This window comes from Gymnoscopelus microlampas (genome assembly GCF_963454915.1).
Source record: "Gymnoscopelus microlampas genome assembly, chromosome: 19".
Taxonomy (NCBI): Eukaryota; Metazoa; Chordata; class Actinopteri; order Myctophiformes; family Myctophidae; genus Gymnoscopelus; species Gymnoscopelus microlampas.
Genome location: NC_139956.1, coordinates 22,706,273 through 22,724,866, shown reverse-complemented (window position 1 = coordinate 22,724,866; position 18,594 = coordinate 22,706,273). Strand labels below are relative to the sequence as shown.

General features: G+C 38.8%; 2 protein-coding genes across 3 annotated transcripts in view; both read left to right on the top strand.

The window, feature by feature from the left end:
• Window positions 1-3,510: 3,510 nt before the first annotated feature.
• Window positions 3,511-18,594, top strand: part of LOC311035231 (uncharacterized protein) — a 42,257-nt gene continuing 27,173 nt past the window's right edge. For both annotated transcript variants that reach the window (XM_084043318.1, XM_084043317.1), the window contains exons 1-3: window positions 3,511-3,604; window positions 4,148-4,495; window positions 4,737-4,781. In XM_084043318.1, the coding sequence (XP_083899444.1) occupies window positions 3,562-3,604; window positions 4,148-4,495; window positions 4,737-4,781 (436 nt within the window). In that variant the 5' untranslated portion in view covers window positions 3,511-3,561. The remainder of the gene's footprint in view (window positions 3,605-4,147; window positions 4,496-4,736; window positions 4,782-18,594) is intronic.
• LOC311035083 (uncharacterized protein) lies at window positions 12,412-14,139 on the top strand (the record flags this gene model as incomplete). The annotated part of the gene is made up of 5 exons (XM_084043164.1): window positions 12,412-12,469; window positions 12,556-13,245; window positions 13,494-13,613; window positions 13,863-13,903; window positions 14,026-14,139. The coding sequence occupies 5 exons, from the start codon at window positions 12,412-12,414 to the stop codon at window positions 14,137-14,139; spliced, it is 1,023 nt and encodes a 340-aa protein (XP_083899290.1).

Here is an 18,594-nt window from a genome sequence, read left to right as displayed (position 1 = left end):
CTTGAAAGGTACAAACTGCGGCAACATGATCAGAAGAATGTATTAATAGCTTACCTACATACTTGAGATTGTAAGTTGTAAGTGTGACGGAGGCAGAGGGTACCTCCTGTTTATTAAGATTATTATTAGTTGAAGAACCTGGTAAGCAATGTGTGGCCATAAAAAAACGTTAGGTAAAATAAACCAAGTGTATGTAATAACAAATTTACAATATAGCTGCAAGCAGCGATAATACGGGGCCAGTGAATAGAGAGAGAGAGAGACATGGAAACGGAATAGATTGAAGAGAGAGAGAGTGACATGGAAACAATAGATTGATGAGAGAGAGAGATGGAAACATAATGGTTTGATTGGACATCTCAACCTACTGCCATTAACAGGATTCGAACTCTCAACCTTCAGACTAATAGGCTGCAACACTACCTATAGTGCTATAGCTTTGTCCAGGCTGATATTGTCTGTTGAAGATCATAAACTCTTGCCTTCTTTCATGAACCAAGCCCCTGTTTCACTAACACTAAGATCACTCGTTCACAAGCCATTTACCAATGAAGAAATTGTACATCTCCTCAGAACCAAAACTAATGAAAGTAGCCGATCTACAAGCTCACAAACCATGAAAAGTTGTGAGATTGTAGATCAGCTATTTTCAGAATGAAGTATGTCATACGTAAAAAACGTACTCTCAAATAAGCATTTCAGGTTATCTTTACCATTTGCACATGTATTCATTGATACAGTCATGTTGTTTGCAATTCAACTTAAATTAAGTCTACATCAAGTGAGGCTTGAACTGGCGACCTTGAGATTGTGAGGCATTCATTTAAGGGAGACGCCATTGGCCCAACAGACAAGTAACTGTGAAAAAGGAGATCACACAGATGATACAGTTTCACGCAAATAGCTGAAAAATCCTGGGTTTAAGTGTTTTTCAAACTGCTCAAAATTGCGGACAATCTAAGGGCGGAGCTTAATGGTCAAATCGATACGTGTGTTCCTCATGAGTCAAGGCACATGTGTAAGCAAGTTTCACGACTTTCGGCCAAACGAGGCATGACTTATGCCTGTTTAAAGTCTGCATTTTCAAAAAATTGCTATAGCGCCCCCTTTTGGCCAATTGGAGTAAGATTGGTTTCAGTGATATTTGGAATGACCCTGTACATTTCTGCAAAGTTTCAAAGAAATGTGAGTCTGCATGTATGTTTTAGGCACAGATGAATAATTTTCATAAAACTGTAATAGTTAAAATCTATCTCCTCCTGGGATTTTTGAGCAATCTGCACGAAACGTTTACCACTTGAACTTTGGACCTCTGCCTACAAAAATGTCCAACGGATTTTCCATAAGTGAAAAAATGCAGAAGTTAGGAGCCAATGACTGTTTTTCATATAATTCAAAATGGTGGGAGATCTAAAGGTCAGAGGTCAAAAGTCAGACCACGAAAGTTGTCGGGCATGAAGAGACGCATGTGTGTATCGAAGTTTCATGGTTGTAGGTCAAACAGGGCATGAGTTGTACCTGTTCAAAGTTGGCACTTTCAATTGAGTGCTATAGCGCCACCCTTTGACGAATGAGTGTGAGAATTATTTCTTGGTAGTTTTTCATGAGCATCTACCATATGGCCGAGTTTCGTAAAAAGCGTATGCACGGTTAAGCCAGAACTGGCAAAAACAAGTATTTTTCAAACTGCTCAAAATTGCGGAAAATCTAAGGGCGGAGCTTAATGGTCAAATCGATACGTGTGTTCCTCATGAGTCAAGGCACATGTGTAAGCAAGTTTCACGACTTTCGGCCAAACGAGGCATGACTTATGCCTGTTTAAAGTCTGCCTTTTCAAAAAATTGCTATAGCGCCCCCTTTTGGCCAATTGGAGTAAGATTGGTTTCAGTGATATTTGGAATGACCCTGTACATTTCTGCAAAGTTTCAAAGAAATGTGAGTCTGCATGTATGTTTTAGGCACAGATGAATAATTTTCTTTAAACTGTAATAGTTAAAATCTATCTCCTCCTGGGATTTTTGAGCAATCTGCACGAAACGTTTAGCACTTGAACCTTGGACCACTGCCTACAAAAATTTCCAACGGATTTTCCATAAGTGAAAAAATGCAGAAGTTAGGAGCCAATGACTGTTTTTCATATAATTCAAAATGGTGGGAGATCTAAAGGTCAGAGGTCAAAAGTCAGAGGGTGAAAGTTGTTCAGCATGAGGAGACGCATATGTGTATCCAAGTTTCATGGCTGTAGGTCAAACAGGGCATGAGTTGTACCTGGTCAAAGTTGGCATTTTCAATTGAGTGCTATAGCGCCACCTTTGGACGAAAGATTGTGAGAATTATTTTTTGATCGTTTTTCATGACCATCTACCATATGGCCGAGTTTCGTAAAAAGCGACAGCGCGGTTCAGCCAGAACTGCGAAAAGTGGCAGAAGAAGAAGAAGAAGAAGAACAAGAAGTGACAGAATACTGCCAATAACAATACGTGTACAGAGCAGAGCTCTGTCCCCGTAATAATAAAATATACATAATGTTATGAGCATTCCCTGCCTGCTCTACAGCACCCATCTTGAAAACAAATCCAAATGCCCTTGGAACTCACTTACCACTACTATGAATGAATACATGTTTCCAGTTTCATGCATTTCATGGGCGGGGGAGTTCCCAGCCCACCCATGTCTACTCTCGAAGTGTTCCTTTAATTGCAAGGCACTGGACCCCTCATTATGGCCATCTGAACAGCTATCCGCTGGGTAAAGCTGAAACTGATATTCCCCAGCGGAATTAACAAAGGTCTCACCTAATTACAAAGGGGTGCTCCGTGGAGTGTCAATTAAGCTCCAAAAGAGATTTGTCCCAATAATAATGAATATACTATCTGGTGCAGTAACGTCAAACAGTGTCTCTCTCTGTCTGGTGCACATACAGTACAAGTAGGCTACATTATGCATCATAGGTGTGTGAGGTAGGCCTACGCTGTCACATTATGTTGGTGTTAGTCAGACGTGGGCTTAAACTGTACAGTTCCTGTCTACTGTTCCTGCATCATAGGGCTGACACACACACACACACACACACACACACACACACACACACACACACACACACACACACACACACACACACACACACACACACACACACACACACACACACACACACACACACACACACACACACACACACACACACACACACACACACACACACACACACACAGCATGCATTAGATGCAGTTGCTGGTAGAATTCTGTGGTGGATTGCAGGGTGTATGAAAAATGGAAACTTATTATGTGTCCACCATCAACACACTGCACACATGAACCTACCATGTTCCAAACACAGAGTAGCCTTGGTCAATGATGGATTTGTTGACGATCTCTCATGACATCATTGCAAAGGCAAAGCAATCAGTTTATCCAATCACACACAGCCACACCTCTTACTGTATGTGGTCATTGATAACCAACAATGGAAAAACAAACAGCCCGCCTCTCTTTCCTCTTTCCCTGCTTTTGATCTGCATATTATTAAGCTCCATCAACGTTATTCATACTCACACAACGATGAGCTGCACCTTCATACCAGCTCTACTTCTCTGTATCTTGAGTAAGTAGATCGTCTTTGTACTGCTGCTAACTGCACCAATAACTTGATTTTGCAGTAACACTGCAAGCCATTGATACTTGACATTTTTGAAGGGAGCAATATGTTGCATTTTTTTTGCAGTGATCCATATTAAGGCTGTAAGTATCGATTAGTTTCTTAGCAATTATTCTGTTGATACATTTTTCGAATCGAATAATAAAGAAATAAATCGACTAAATCGATTAGTCCCTTTAACCACATGAGCCCTATTTATACTTTGTCGTACAACGGTGTCATGCAATAATTGCAAAAATAGCCAATCTACAAGTAAACTTTATTTATAAAGCGCCTTTCAAAACATAGATACAAGCTCTCATGTTGCACCGGGACACTTTGTGAGCTTGTAGATTTTCTGTGTTTTTTCAACTATATTTATATATTTTTTGAAGAAGAATTATTTTATTGAAATGTATTATTATTTTTTATAATCAATTAAATCACTTTGTTTGATTAACTATTTCACCACAAATGCACATGAAGTATTGTACATGCTGTGTGTTTTAGGCTGGATCCTTGTTTCAGCCGCTGAGACTGAGACTGTAGAGGTCCAGCCAGGTGAAGATGTCACCTTGCTCTGCTCCAACATCTCCAGTGTGGACACTCACGCTTTCTGGTTCAAATTGGTCAACAACTCGGAGCCCCAATGCATCTCCTCCATTTATGGATCTGTTAGCGATGCTTCGTACTGCGATAGTCTAAAAACAAAAAGCCAATTTGAAGCAAGTTCCAATCTCTCCTTTGTCATTCTGAAAATCAAGAACGTGAAATTCTCTGACTCTGGACTATATTTTTGTGGGATGTACGTCAATCCTCATATAGTGATTGTGAATGTGACACTTTTAAAGGTTCAAGGTATGTAAGTTCAAGTCATAGTCTTCTGCTTCCATGAAAACAATACTGATTTATGAACATTCATAAACCTTAACGAGTACGATCAATTCCCTTTTTATAATGTTTAATTTGTTTTATTTATTCCTATGAAGTAAACTCAAACTCAAAAAAGTAACTTACATTTGGATAATGTTTTCATAATAATAATGTTGTGATTCTTTGCTTTAGGTAAAGTTGTAATTTTGTATTTATTATTGTTAAGGTAAAGACAAAGCTGCCAATGAAGTTGAAGATGACTTGTATCAGGGTAAGTATGTCCTCTTCCTCTAATTAAAATTCTTAGTTCTTAATGTTTTAAGTATATGACAGTATACTTAAAAACTGCTGAATGAGAATGAGTTACAAGTCAGCCTTAGGTCAGTTCAGCATATAAATAATGAGCGAACATAGACTTCATCAATGGTGTGCTATGAGAGGAGAGACAAGTCCAGGTCATATATTATTGCATAATATATGACTACAGAAAGAAATATGAATATTTTGTCTATTTACTATATCAGAACTTTTTGCAGTCATTTCCCCAGAGGCAAATTCTATACTCTAAACTATTTTTATTCTAACCAATTTCAACCTGGTGTCTGTATTTTGGGCATGTCATTATAGGCAACACTGTAGATCTGCTATTTTCACTATGAATACAGGTGTGCCTTGACATTTTGACTTCTCCATTGATGTGCCTTGGGCACAATATTTTTTAAAACCACTAGCCTTCATCATTACTACTTTGGGTATTGTCATTGGCATGGATAACTGTAACAAGGCATCAGATAAAGGTTATGTCCAGCGAGCTCAATCAGTGGAGCAGAACTCTCCTTTCAATCGCAAGGTTCTGTGTTCAATACCAGGCATCACCAACTCTGCGTGTGAGTAGCACGGCTTGGGTAACTATACGGGATAAGTAGGCTATTGGGAGCTGATGCCATGCATGCTCCACCTCAGCAATCTATCTCCTGGTCTAGGGCCTTGAAAAGGGATAAATGAAACATTCAGTCTAAATGTCCAGTAATTCGCAACTACTACCAATACTTTTGTATTTGAAACTTTACATTTCTCTAATTATTATAAACTCTCAGGACAGCCTAATACAAATATAATGTATGAAAAGGCTACTATAGGCTACAGTGAAGTCGGACTGAATGACTGAAACGTTTTTTCTTTTTTAACTCTCTTGGTGATTATCTGGCACAGCACAGTAGTTGTGGATTAGCAAACTGGACATTAATGTTTCCTTTTCGCGTGCGAATTACTGGACATTTAGACTGAATGTTTCCTTTATCCTCATCTTGCGCTAATGCACGCAACTGTTTTGCCAGGTTTTATTTTTGTTGTTTCTCATAAGCGTGCATCCGCTGTGTTGTGGCCTCAGGTGAGGAAAATGACTGTTGTAACCAGATGAAGATCCTGGTGCTTCTCTCCATCATCAGAACTGGAGTTGTGCTCTGCAGTCTCCTCACCTTAACCATCATTTACATGACCAGAAAATACACATAGGCCTAGTCACCTTAACGATCATATCTACATGACCAGAAAATAGATATTGTGGATAGATAAAAAAACACACCATTATGATTAGTCTCTCAATTGTTTAATTTGCTGAATCTTTTCATGCTACAAAATTTCAATGATGTCATAATGCTTTATAATGTCACTATCTTGAATTAGATTTACTTTTTCAACAGGCTTTATGAACAAAAATAAATGACTTATTCTTGTATATTGTCTCTGTCGGGCAGAAACCTTGTATCTCTATATTTCATAGATGAAATCCCTATATTTCACCATATGATAAAGAAGCATAAATAGCCGATTTATAAGCTCACAACCGGCCGTTGTGTTGGCTATAATTGGCTATTATCATCACTATTTTTTAAAAGGTTTTGCCTACAATGACATGCCCAAAATGTTTATATCTGTCTGTGGGTTTTATATTTAACCAATGAAAGTATTAACAAGAGCTTGTGACAAAATAATAACTATTGTACATTGGATCTATTGGACCACAGGTAGTTTTTTTCCATTTCCTGAAAAGTAACAGTTTTGGACATACAGGGTTTCTGCCCAACAGCAACAATTCTATACTACATTGTTTTTATTTTATTATCCTTATGATGATATTTATTATTTTTTCTTATTAAAAAGTAATGAAATGACACATGCTCTGTATTTCTTCTATTCATCATGACGATGAATCATTGATTTTCAAGGGTTCATTTACTTTAGGTGTGACACAAAAAAAAGTGTGCATTGAGTCATGTGACAAGAACAATATGAGGTATGATGTACAGACCACATTTCCTGTACCAAGTCTCTTCTTGGTGTTAAGACAGTGTGGAAAGTACTCAGTGGTCGCTACATCTCTGAGGGTGCTTCATCACTGCTATCATCTGCCTCATCCAGCCTGTGTTCCAGCTAGTATTCAGTCAGGACAGTACAGTCATTACAGCAGAGGTTGGGGAGTCACTGACTTTGAAATACTTCTGCCAAGATAACACTTCACTGCTGCTCTTGTGGAAATAGAAGCCTTGAGTTTCAGAATTTTAATTTCCCCTGGATAAAATGGGGAAATAAAGCATCTCACAATCAGTGACCTTCCCCTGTCAGATTAAGCTGGGATTCATGCATTCATTAGTGTAGCTGTCAAAGCATTTTAAATTTGATTCTGCCTGTTGTGCTGTTATAATAGAAAAATGCTTTTGTAAGCTACTGTATAAAGGTGTGTGAGTATGTTGTGTCGATGAGAGCACACATGATTCTGATAGCCTGCTTCCTGGTAAAAAACCACAAGGTATGCTGCACTTCAAGATATAAAGCACAGGAAAGATTAACACATTTGTCAAAGCCTCATGTGAGAAGTGAAACAATGTGAAGTGGGAAAGTAAAGCTTGGTATTGTGCAATATATTAAAATTATTATTTATATATAACAGTATTTTTGGCTTAAGCTCAGTCGAGCCTGAAAGGTGCTTCTACATTCATGATCTGAAGAAAGTATTTATGGACACACCTGAGAGGTTGTTTTCATGACCATGCTGTGTCTGTGTGGGATAATGACCATGGTCTCCTGGTCTCCTGTGACTTTTGCACCTACAGTCTGAAGTTCCTACCTGATGTTCAATCAAGTGAACACCACCATAATCAAAAATAATTACAGACACACTTATTAAATTAGATGTTACTTTACTTTATGTTCTTGTAATTCATGTATTTTGGCTTTCAAGTCTGTAATTAAGCATACATTTAATGGCACTAAAATGTTTCTGATTCAGGAAACTGCACTTAAAATGTAAGAAGAGATATAAAAACAGAGCTAAATAGGTACTAAATCTCTACAGACAGGACCATGGTGCATTGCCTGGGTGTGGCACTTGGCATTTCCATCATCCTGGTTCTTGTCTTCCATCATCTACAAGTTGAAACGGGAAGCATATCTTCGTAAGTGACTTCAATCAATATTTATTAAATTAAAGTGTTAATAAAATGTTATTTTCTTTTCTTGTTGTCTTTGTGAATATGATTAACCCATGTAAGGCTATGTGTATGTGATAAATAAATTATCACCCAGCATTCATTGTTGCGTTCTTTATCCAACCTCGGGCACAACTGAATCTGCACTTGGTAGGATAAAGATGGTCAGCAATGAATTCCCAGGTCATAATCTATATCTCTGCTGTCCAGCCAGAAACTGCTAACTCCAAAACGCTCATTGTTCAGGAAACGCAAAAACAAAATATACGTTTTTCAGGAAATGAAGAAAACCATATATTTTTAAAACAAAGCAATACTGCCTCATCAAAGTTGGTATAGTGACTTTATATATTGTCAGATACTTGCATGTGTCATTATATTATCAACACTTTAACCAAATCGCGGGTAAATCAACACTTTACCCAGCGCAAGTGGAGTTAGCAGTTTCAGACGAGCAGAAATCAAGCTGAAGTGGAGTTAGGTGTCCAAACAACAGTAGCTCCACTCGCTGCTGAGGGAGAGGTTTCAAAAGGGTACAAATTCTCAAAAGCTAACAATGGATCTCCAAGCTCACAATGCATCACAACAACGTGTGAATTAATGCCCTGATGCTTCATGCCACTTATTATATAGGCCTACAATAATAAACAGGACTTTAAATATTACAATAACTTCTGCAAAGAGGTAGTAGAATAGCGCGACAGAAATGCTATGAACGCCTTTCTTCTTGTCACATTGCTCTCCTCATTAAACACTTAATAGATTTTAGAAATATAATTACTTGTTTTCATAACATTAGCGTCAGTGCTAAGTTTGATAAACAGGTACACTGCATAGTTTTAACAGACTACGGGGAGCTTGTTTACGTGGTCCTCCTCCTCGTTCACTGCGCAACGCGCTCTACTCATGCTGTTGAAAAGCAGCGCTGTAGAGGAGAGGGGGGAGTTGTTTGTTTTTGACGGACAGTTTGAGGATCCAATGGAGTTTGGAGTTTTCGTCAGAGGCGCTTTTTAATACTTTTCATTGGTTCAAATGTTTTGATATTTTACACAGACCTAAAGGGTGTTCAATAGCCTTGATTTATGAAGAAAAAAAAAACTGAAAATGGAGTTAGCTGGTCCTGGCTGGACACCGACGATATGTTTATTTTGTTTTTAGGACATTCTCCTATAAACACAGTGGTAGGTTTGATTTTTGTATTTGACCTATATTTCTCTTCTAAAAATTTCGTAAGGCCACAAAGTCCACACCGAGGTCTTGTTCCTTTGATCATGATTTTCTTCTTTGCTTTTTAATACAATTCACAGAATGAAGACAATCTCCATTATGCTGCTCTGAGTCTCAACAAGAAGAGACGATCAAGACCACAGAGGAACAACATGAAGAACAAGACTGTGTATGCTGCAGCTGGAGTTAGAATTTCACAATAGCATTGATACCTATTTTTTCTTATAAAACAGCTCCGACAAATTAAAACTTGCTTCTTCTATCAGCTTCACCTTGTGCGAAAATACCTACATTTGTAAGTTTAAATGATGCATGCAATAATTTAGTATTTAACACAAAACTTTTGATTCCTGTCTGGTGGTGGTGGGGGGTCCCTATTATTGGCACCTTGATTTTGATTTTGATATTGTAAATATTGAAGCATTACTGTGATGCAAGAATGTTAGGTAAGTGCAAACATTAGTGTGTGTGCGTGTGCGTGTGCGTGCGTGTGTGTGCGCGCGTGCGATTTTGAAAAGATTTGGAAGCCTTTAGTTTCCTTTCTTAAAGGTTGAATTAGGCTAATCCTTGTGGATGACCCGCGTCGCACGTAATTTGGGGCAGCACTTCTGGGGAGGGGGAAGGGAGGCGGGGGGGGGGGGTCCTTTTGTTTTTTGTTTAAGTTTGAGTGTATTCTTTTCATTTTACCTGTTTGTTTTTGGAAAAAAGGAAGCAATCCATGTATGTGAACGGAAAATGTATAATCCTATCCTGTGCTTCACAAAAAAAGATATTTGAAACACTTATTTGGTCTGGATTCCTGCATGACTGGAGCTTTCAGAGTGGGTTTTGCATATTCTCCCTGAGCTCATGTGAGTGAGAGGTACTAGCCTTAGAGCTACTTTGTCGATGTACCTGTACACTGATCCTAATTCAAATCCAATACGATGGCCTGTTGTTCTCTGACAAATGTCAAAACCCCAACACCCCATATCCCTAAAATTGTGTTTTACAACTAAACCAGGTCTTTAGACCAGACCCATACGGGTTTTAATGCAGGCCACACATCTCTGATGGGGCATGATGTCATAGGCCTCACTACATAATGCAATAAATAGTAGAGGAATCCTGTTTACAAATTGCACATAAGCAGGACATTCAGTGAAACAAACAAGCGCTCCCCCATCCGCAACATGACTGTGCATGGGTCCTCACTGAGGATGTGACTGGCTTGTTTGTTTTCACCACAGTGCATGTGGCGTTTGCCCAGAAATATGTGTTTATGTTCTAATGTTCTATGGATATTTGTTGAATTACCCAAATTCTTGGAATGTAGGGATGATTATTATATTGTTAATTACCTTAAACTGATGGACGAAACAGGTGGTGCGAGATTAACAATTGAACTCTGTTGAACTGAACTGACCAGCGGATAAACAGAGTAACTTTCAGTATGTATTATATGAACACATAATACATTTTAAGGGCGTGCCACATCACTTATCCATAGATTTGTCACACTAAATAAGGGCAAAGACAGACCTCCTGCAGGGATGTTTTTGGGAGGAGAAAATAGAGATGCTTTTAGATTTTTCTGGTGTGATTGAGGGAGATCATTACTCACCAGTTTATGTGTGGGTGACGGTAAACCAAAACAGAAACTGATTATCTTTGTGCATATGGTTAACTGTGGAGTTTTCCCCTTAATAGGCTTTGGCGTCACAGATGAGTCCCTTGATCGGGACTCATCTGTAATTTTCTTGTAGTGTTGTGGCAAACGCAGTTGAAGCATATAGCATCACCTATGTCTTCAGGAAGGTTGCTGGTTGCCTTCCTGTCACATTGGTCTTCAGTGCATAAGTACCTGTCCTATGAAGCCACATCCACACGTATATATGAAGTATTCTTAAAAATTGATTGATGTGGAAAACTCACTGCTGGAGCAGCGGAACTGCTCAACCTGGAGGGGGTCGCTCGCCTCCTCTTTCCGTTACCACACTCACAATAAAACACATTGCTGTTTACAATAAAGACAAGCTTGGAATCCGTTTTCTAGGACGCATAGGTTTTTGTTTTAAAAAGTCAAGGTGTTTTTGACTATATCAACTGCTAGTATCTAAAGCATATAATTACAATGATAATGTATGGTAAGTATTTAGCAGACACTCTTATCCAGAGTGACTTACAAAGCGCATGGTCAGAACAAGACACATGATTGTCAACCAACAACAAGAGGTCAAGGATATGCTACAAAATAACATAACCTTAAGTGACAGGGGTCACTAACCAGACTACACTGCCATAAGATTTTCACCTAAATAAATATCTTTGTGAATAAACCTAACAACACAGTTAGAAACATGCTACACATGTTTGTTGAAGGAAGACTGATATTTCTGTTATATTATTGTAATATTATTTTGTGCAGAAAGTTCAGAAAGACTGGAAGTAGTAGCTGTTGGAGTGACTGGGCTAGTTGATTAAAGAAACCTTTAGCCATAGAGTTTAGATATAAAAGTGAAGTAGCAAAATGTTATTACAGTAATACTACTAGGGCATGTCCAGGGGGGCAACCACCAACACACCTGTATTCACAGCAACAACAGAAAGCAAAGAGTAAAGATATGTTGATCTTTAAACTACAGCAACCAATGAAGACCTCATCACAGGCGATTAACCTCCACAACAAGCCAGCACTCAGCTCCAATGAAAATATGGACACAATAGAAACCAACAATAGGGAATCATTATTTAAAAAAGAAAAGAAAAAAGGCAAGTTGGTTAAAATCTTCAAAACATTAGAGTACAAGGAGCCAGACTGATGCACCAAATTGCAAATACAAAACTAAGGCAAAACACAGTAAGACTAAGACAAACGAGCAAGTTACAGACCTACTGTACTAAAGAACAAGCATAAAGAATAAATAAACGGTCTCCACATGCTAAGCAATAAAGTGTTTTTCCAGAATATTCAAGACCATTAATGGGAAAGTGTACACTTACTCAGCATATAAACATCTTAGCATGTAACAAAATAGGTGAGATCTATAAGTTGAGAACGCGCGCGCACGCACACACATTTTCTGTCAGTCTGTCATGACATCATCACAAAGCGAAGCAATCAGTTTGTCCAATCACACACAGGCACACCTCTTAAGATGTTGTCTACATCCCTAAAATCTTTCCACTCAAGAGACAAACTCGAAGATGATGGCAGCATCAACGATCATCCTGCATCTAATGTGTTTACTTCTATGGAGAGAAGGTAAGAAAACACCATTATTCTGACCTACAACAAAAAAAACTTTTGTTATATGTATTTTTAACATGCATATATATTTCTGTTTCCAGGTACTTTTGTTCAGTTATCTGTGGAAGAACCACAGAAGAGTTTCTTAATGGCTGATGTTGGCGACAACGTGACTTTGCACTGCTTCTATCAGGATAGTAGCATGGTGAACCTTTTAACCTGGTACAAACAACGTCTTGGAGATAAACCTGAGCAGTTAAATTACCGGACGAAGCAAACAGGCAAAGCTATTTCAGCAAAGAAAAGCGAACCCCGTTTCACTGTGGTCTCAGAAGAACAAATAAATCATCTCAACATCTCGGATGTGCAGTTGTCAGACTCTGCAATGTATTACTGTGGGTCGGCATCATATTCTGAAATTCAGTTCAATGAAGGAATCATGCTCCTTGTTAAAGGATCCTCGTCCAGCATCCAAGCGATTGTCCAGGAGCCACCAGCAAAGTCAGTCCATCCAGGAGACTCTGTGACTCTGAACTGTACCGTCCACACTGAGCCCTGTGCTGGAGAACACAGTGTCTACTGGTTCAGACAATCAGAAAAATCTCAGCCAGTATTCTTTTACACCCATGACCAAGGATGTGAAATAGCAAACACAACACAGGGCAGCTTCTACAACTTCTCCATGAAGAACCTCAGACTCAGTGATGCTGGTGCTTACTACTGTGCTGTGGCCTCATGTGGGGCGATTCTGTATGGAAATGGAACCAGGCTGGATGTTGAGGGTACAGTAGGTAATATCACTTCATCTTATTCTCAGCACCTACAGTGTGGTACTATTTCATCAACACTACTGTGACTTTATGGCGTAATTTTGCTAATATCCATGGAACAAGATTTTGAAGCTTTCAAAAATGCTGTTTTTAACATGTCTGTAAAGCACTTTGTAACTTTGTTCAGAAAAGCGCTATACAAATAAATTCATTATCATTATTGTTAACATTTAAAAAAAAAGATGTTTTCTGGTACAAAATCCCTGCAGATAAATCTAATCTAATGGTGCACTGCCTGGGTGTGGCACTGGTCATTTCCATCATCCTGGTTATTGTCTTGTCTTCCATCATCTACAAGTCGAAACAGGAAACACATCTTCGTAGTAGTGGTAAGTGACTCAACACAGTGATGAGAATCTATTCATTCAATTAAAGTGTTGATCAAATGCTATTTTCTTGATGTCTTTGTGAATGAAAAGAAAAAGCTATGGGTATGTTATAAACAAAGTATCACTTAATATTCGTTGTTGCGCTTGTTATCCAACCTCAGACACAGCTGCATGGATAAATTTGCCTGTGGCTGGATAAAGTAACGGTGTATGCAAGGGTGATAATCCATGTTTACATTTTGTTTTTAGGACACTCACTTGGTTCCCCAGTGTCTCCTACAAACACAGTGGTAGGTTTTATTTCTTTATTTATTTGACCAAATGTTCTTCTAAAGTTTTCCACACCGGGGTCTTGTTCATCTGATCATGATTTTCTACTTGTTTTCTACACTGTTTTTGTTTTTAATACAAGGACCAAAATGAAGACAACCTCCATTATGCTGCTCTGAGTCTCAACAAGAAGAGACGATCAAGACCACAAAGGAACAACATGGAAGAGACTGTGTATGCTGGAGTTAGAGTATAGATTATCACTGCTGAAAGGATGGTGATTGATGTAAGTTAATGTTAACACCAATTAGCAATGCTGAGTCAGAGCCGAGTCCCTATCTGAGTCTGAGTTTTCAAAATGCATTCCAGTGCTTCACTCTAGGTAGTCCAATCCTTAACTAACAAATGTCATATTTGCATTGATGTAGACATTGGTAATAAACATTTGGTTATTGTCAAGTTATCAAAACAAAGACATACTACAATGTCAACTTTGCATTGAAAGATGCTTAATGCTAAAGTTTGTGTACAAGTGCATATGATGCAAATGTCCTAAATATCATGTATATATCTGCTTTTACATAAGCTATCTGTATAATTTTATATATCTTTATTTGTTCTATTTAACCAGTTTTCTATATCAGTTGTTTTCCCTTTGCTTTCACTCTACTATCCTCTCTCTTCTCAAAACGACGGATCTCGCACACAAAAAATATTTTCACCCACTCCTTTACACCTGCAAGACTGTGATATGACAAATAAAACTGACTATGATTCTGATTCTGAAAGAGACATAATTGACTGAATGACACTTATTGACAACAGTCAAGTAGGATTTGCTTCTTTTTCTTTTGTCTGTCAATGAATTTAATTCAAAATAAAGCACTGAATGGTTTAGTGACAAAATACATTCATGATCTTCTTCTACTTTATGAACCATCAATAACTCTCAGGTTATCTCGGACAGGTCTACTTTCTGTCCCCAGATTCAAAACTAAACGTGGAGAAGCAGTGTTCAGTTTTTATGCACTACATACAGTATCTGACACAAACTCCCAGAAAACTAGCTACAACTCACATTTCTTCTAAATCAAAGCTAAAGCCAGCACCAAGGCCCCAGGACCGGGAAGCGTGGCTACAGCAAATGTCCATAGACACCAAGAGAAAATTATACCTCTTTAATACTGTTATAAAGATAACTGTTGAGTATGCATATGGGCAAAAAAGACTAAATTAAATAGAATTATGACATTTTAAATCAGAGAGCCTGTTTATTTTTTTTAAATTTGAGTACTTTTGTTTGACTTCCATGAGCTTATTGTCTGTAGCAGCGAAACTGTGCACACACACTTCCTGGATGCCAAATCAGAACCTCTGCCCCACATTTTTCACATGGGCCTGTTATAGCGCCACCAGGAGGCCACTTTTTGCAAAACAAAAAAAACATTTTTTTTTACCGTACTCTTACAGCCACAACACAGCCGACATAGATTCACATCAGCCTTCAATTCCAGAGCCACAAACAGTCACTGAACATGTTTCACTGCCAAACCAGGCCCACATCAGCACATGACACGTACAGCATACAACACAAACTGCAGCAGCAGCAGCAGCATCCAGCAAAGGAGAAGTTAGGTATGTCACAATTATTACATGATCGCAAGTATCTGAGATAATCGCAATACTTTTTCAGATAATCGTCATAATCATTTCCATGTTGAAAAATGTTAATGTTTTCAAACATAAAAAAAAAGTGGAAATAGCAGACTGCTATTTCCACTATTCATGTTTTTTTTTAAGTATAAAGTTCAGCAGATTTTATAAATCGTTAATCGCAATTATTTGAGCGACAATTAATCGTCAAGTAAAATGTCATAATCGTGACAGTCCTAAAGAGGTTCCTACTTTGAGTCGTCTTCATCAGCCGTCTTCAGGGGAAACCCCGAGAAGGACGAGGTCTTCGGCCGTTCGGAGGAATCCCCCAATGCAGACAAGCCCATGGATAGAGAGAGATCTCCAGATCTCGTTCTCTAGGGCAGGGCATCCTCGGATGAGCCTTCCAGCGGCGAATCCCGCCATCTCCATCCTCCATACATCTGGTTAGCTTCACCAGTACTTTATTAGAGGTGGATGGTCTAGGAGGGTGTTACACTGTAGGTGAGAACCTCAGTCTTCTGGGCATAGTATGTGTGTGTGTGTGTGTGTGTGTGTGTGTGTGTGTGTGTGTGTGTGTGTGTGTGTGTGTGTGTGTGTGTGTGTGTGTGTGTGTGTGTGTGGGTGTATGGGTGGGTGTGTGTGTGGGGTGTGTTTGTGTGTGTGTGTGTGTGTGTGTGTGTGTGTGTGTGTGTGTGTGTGTGTGTGTGTGTGTGTGTGTTTAAAAAAAATCAAAAAGACTACATCAGGGAGCCATCTAGACCTCCTAGTTGTAGTAGTGAAGCCCAGTTCTTGCACCCCTCCACTGATGTCTTAATGCATAGTCCAGGCTTATAATGAAGAGGGGGTGTCCCCCCTGCAAGACCACTGCCAGCCTTGAGTATCTGAAAGAAAGAAAAAAAGAAAGAAAGAAAGAAAGATTCATTCAAGTAACCGAGAGCCACATATTTATACTGTATCCTGTCACAACATACAGCCTAGTAAATGTACTGTATCCTGTCACAACATACAGCCTAGTAAACGTATACTGTATCCTGTCACAACATACAGCCTAGTATAAGTATACTGTATCCTGTCAGAACATACAGCCTAGTATACGTACATACTGTATCCTGTCACAACATACAGCCTAGTAAACGTATACTGTATCCTGTCACAACATAGTATACATACTTAATATATAAACGTATACTGTATCCTGTCACAACATACAGCCTAGTATACGTATACATACTTTATCCTGTCACAACATACAGCCTTGTAAACGTATAGTGTATCCTGTCGCAACATACAGCCTAGTATATGTATACTGGATCCTGTCACAGCATACACAGCCTAGTATACGTATACATGAGCTTGTAGATCGGCCAATATCACAATGTTTGCCTCTTTCTTACATAATATTTGACCATTTGGCCAATTTAGTATTAAAGTCATTAAATTGTAACTTTATAAATGTGCAAATACCCTGTATACACTTAAAGAGCATAGCAGTGGCAGTTACATGTTGCCTTTCCGACATGTCGCCTTTCCGACGTTAACGAACCCTATACCTAACCCTAACCTTAACCGCACGCGGAAGCCACTAGTCGGAGTGGCGAGATGTCGGTATGGAAGGCGGTTACCAGCAGTGGCGGCCATTTTGTGGTGTCAAACCCATTAATTTTTGATTTCCGAAATATTTTTTATAAATTATGTTAAGCCTGGAACCAAGCCAATCCTGGTGAATGTGTGATTTACTGGGCCCAGTGGTGTAAAAAGTACTCAATTCTTTTTACTTGAGTAAAAGTACCAATACAGTCTGGTATTCAAAATTTACTTGAGTAAAAGTACAAAAATATTAGCATCAAAATATACTTAAAGTGCCAAAAGTAAAAGTACTCATTATGCACAACGTGTTACGATGTGACGCGTTGTGAGCTTGTAGATCGGCTATTTTTAAATAGCCTAACTATTTAGGCTATAGGGCTGAAGTGGTATGTTTTGTAATAATAATCCAAATCTACAAAGTAGTAACTAAAGTTTTCAAATAATTGTAGTGGAGTAGGAGTAAAATATTTGTCTCTGCAATGTAGTGGAGAAGTAAAAGTATTGAATATTAAAATACTCCAGTAAAGTAAAAGCTCCTCAAAATTGTATAGTACTTGAGTACATGTACTTATTACTTTAGTTTACACCACTGACTAGGCCTGCATACTGTAGCCTGTCTTAGCATCACAATCAAACATGGCTCAACAATACAACATATTCACTTCACATCACATCACACAACACAACAATGCTGCATCCTGACTAGTTGTTGCTTTACCAAGTAAAATAAAAGTGAAATTACACGCAATTCCATCAATTCCTTTAATGCTAAGCAGCTAATTAGCTAAACTAAATCACCTGCAGAAACTCACCTCCGTTTGGCCAGATGGAGAAAGTGCACTTCTGTTTGTGTTTTAGCAGCTTTCACCACTCTGTTAAACACTGACAACTCTACTAAACGTTCATCTGGAGTAACGTTATATTATGAGTTGTTTATTTTGATCTTTTACTTCCAAAACATTGCAGAGACTGTGTGTGTGTGTGTGTGTGTGTGTGTGTGTGTGTGTGTGTGTGTGTGTGTGTGTGAGGGGGGGGGGGCCGACTCCCGACGATTGGAGGACTTAAAAAGCCTGCCCCTCCCTCCCTGCTCCTAGGGAGTGTGGAGCAATAACTAACTACCTTCCAGGGCAGGGTTTCTCAAAGTGGGTGCCCCGTGGCAGAGGGGTGCCACAGCAGGATACTAATATTTGGAATTCATCAATATCACTTCAGTCACGTTGTGAGCTTGTAGATCGGTTATGTTTGACTAATATTCCCCCCAGAATAGGGATGCTGCATGCTGGGGTTCAAGTGGTTAAACGTGAAGTATAACGTCAATCTGTCCTAACTCCAAAATGAATTATTCAAGTTTTCACTGTGACACGCTGTATCTTAGGGGGAAAGATTTACATATTTGCGTAACGTAATTTTAAGGTGCTATAAAGTAACAATGTTATTCAGGGGTGCCGTGGATGAAAAGGTTATTTAC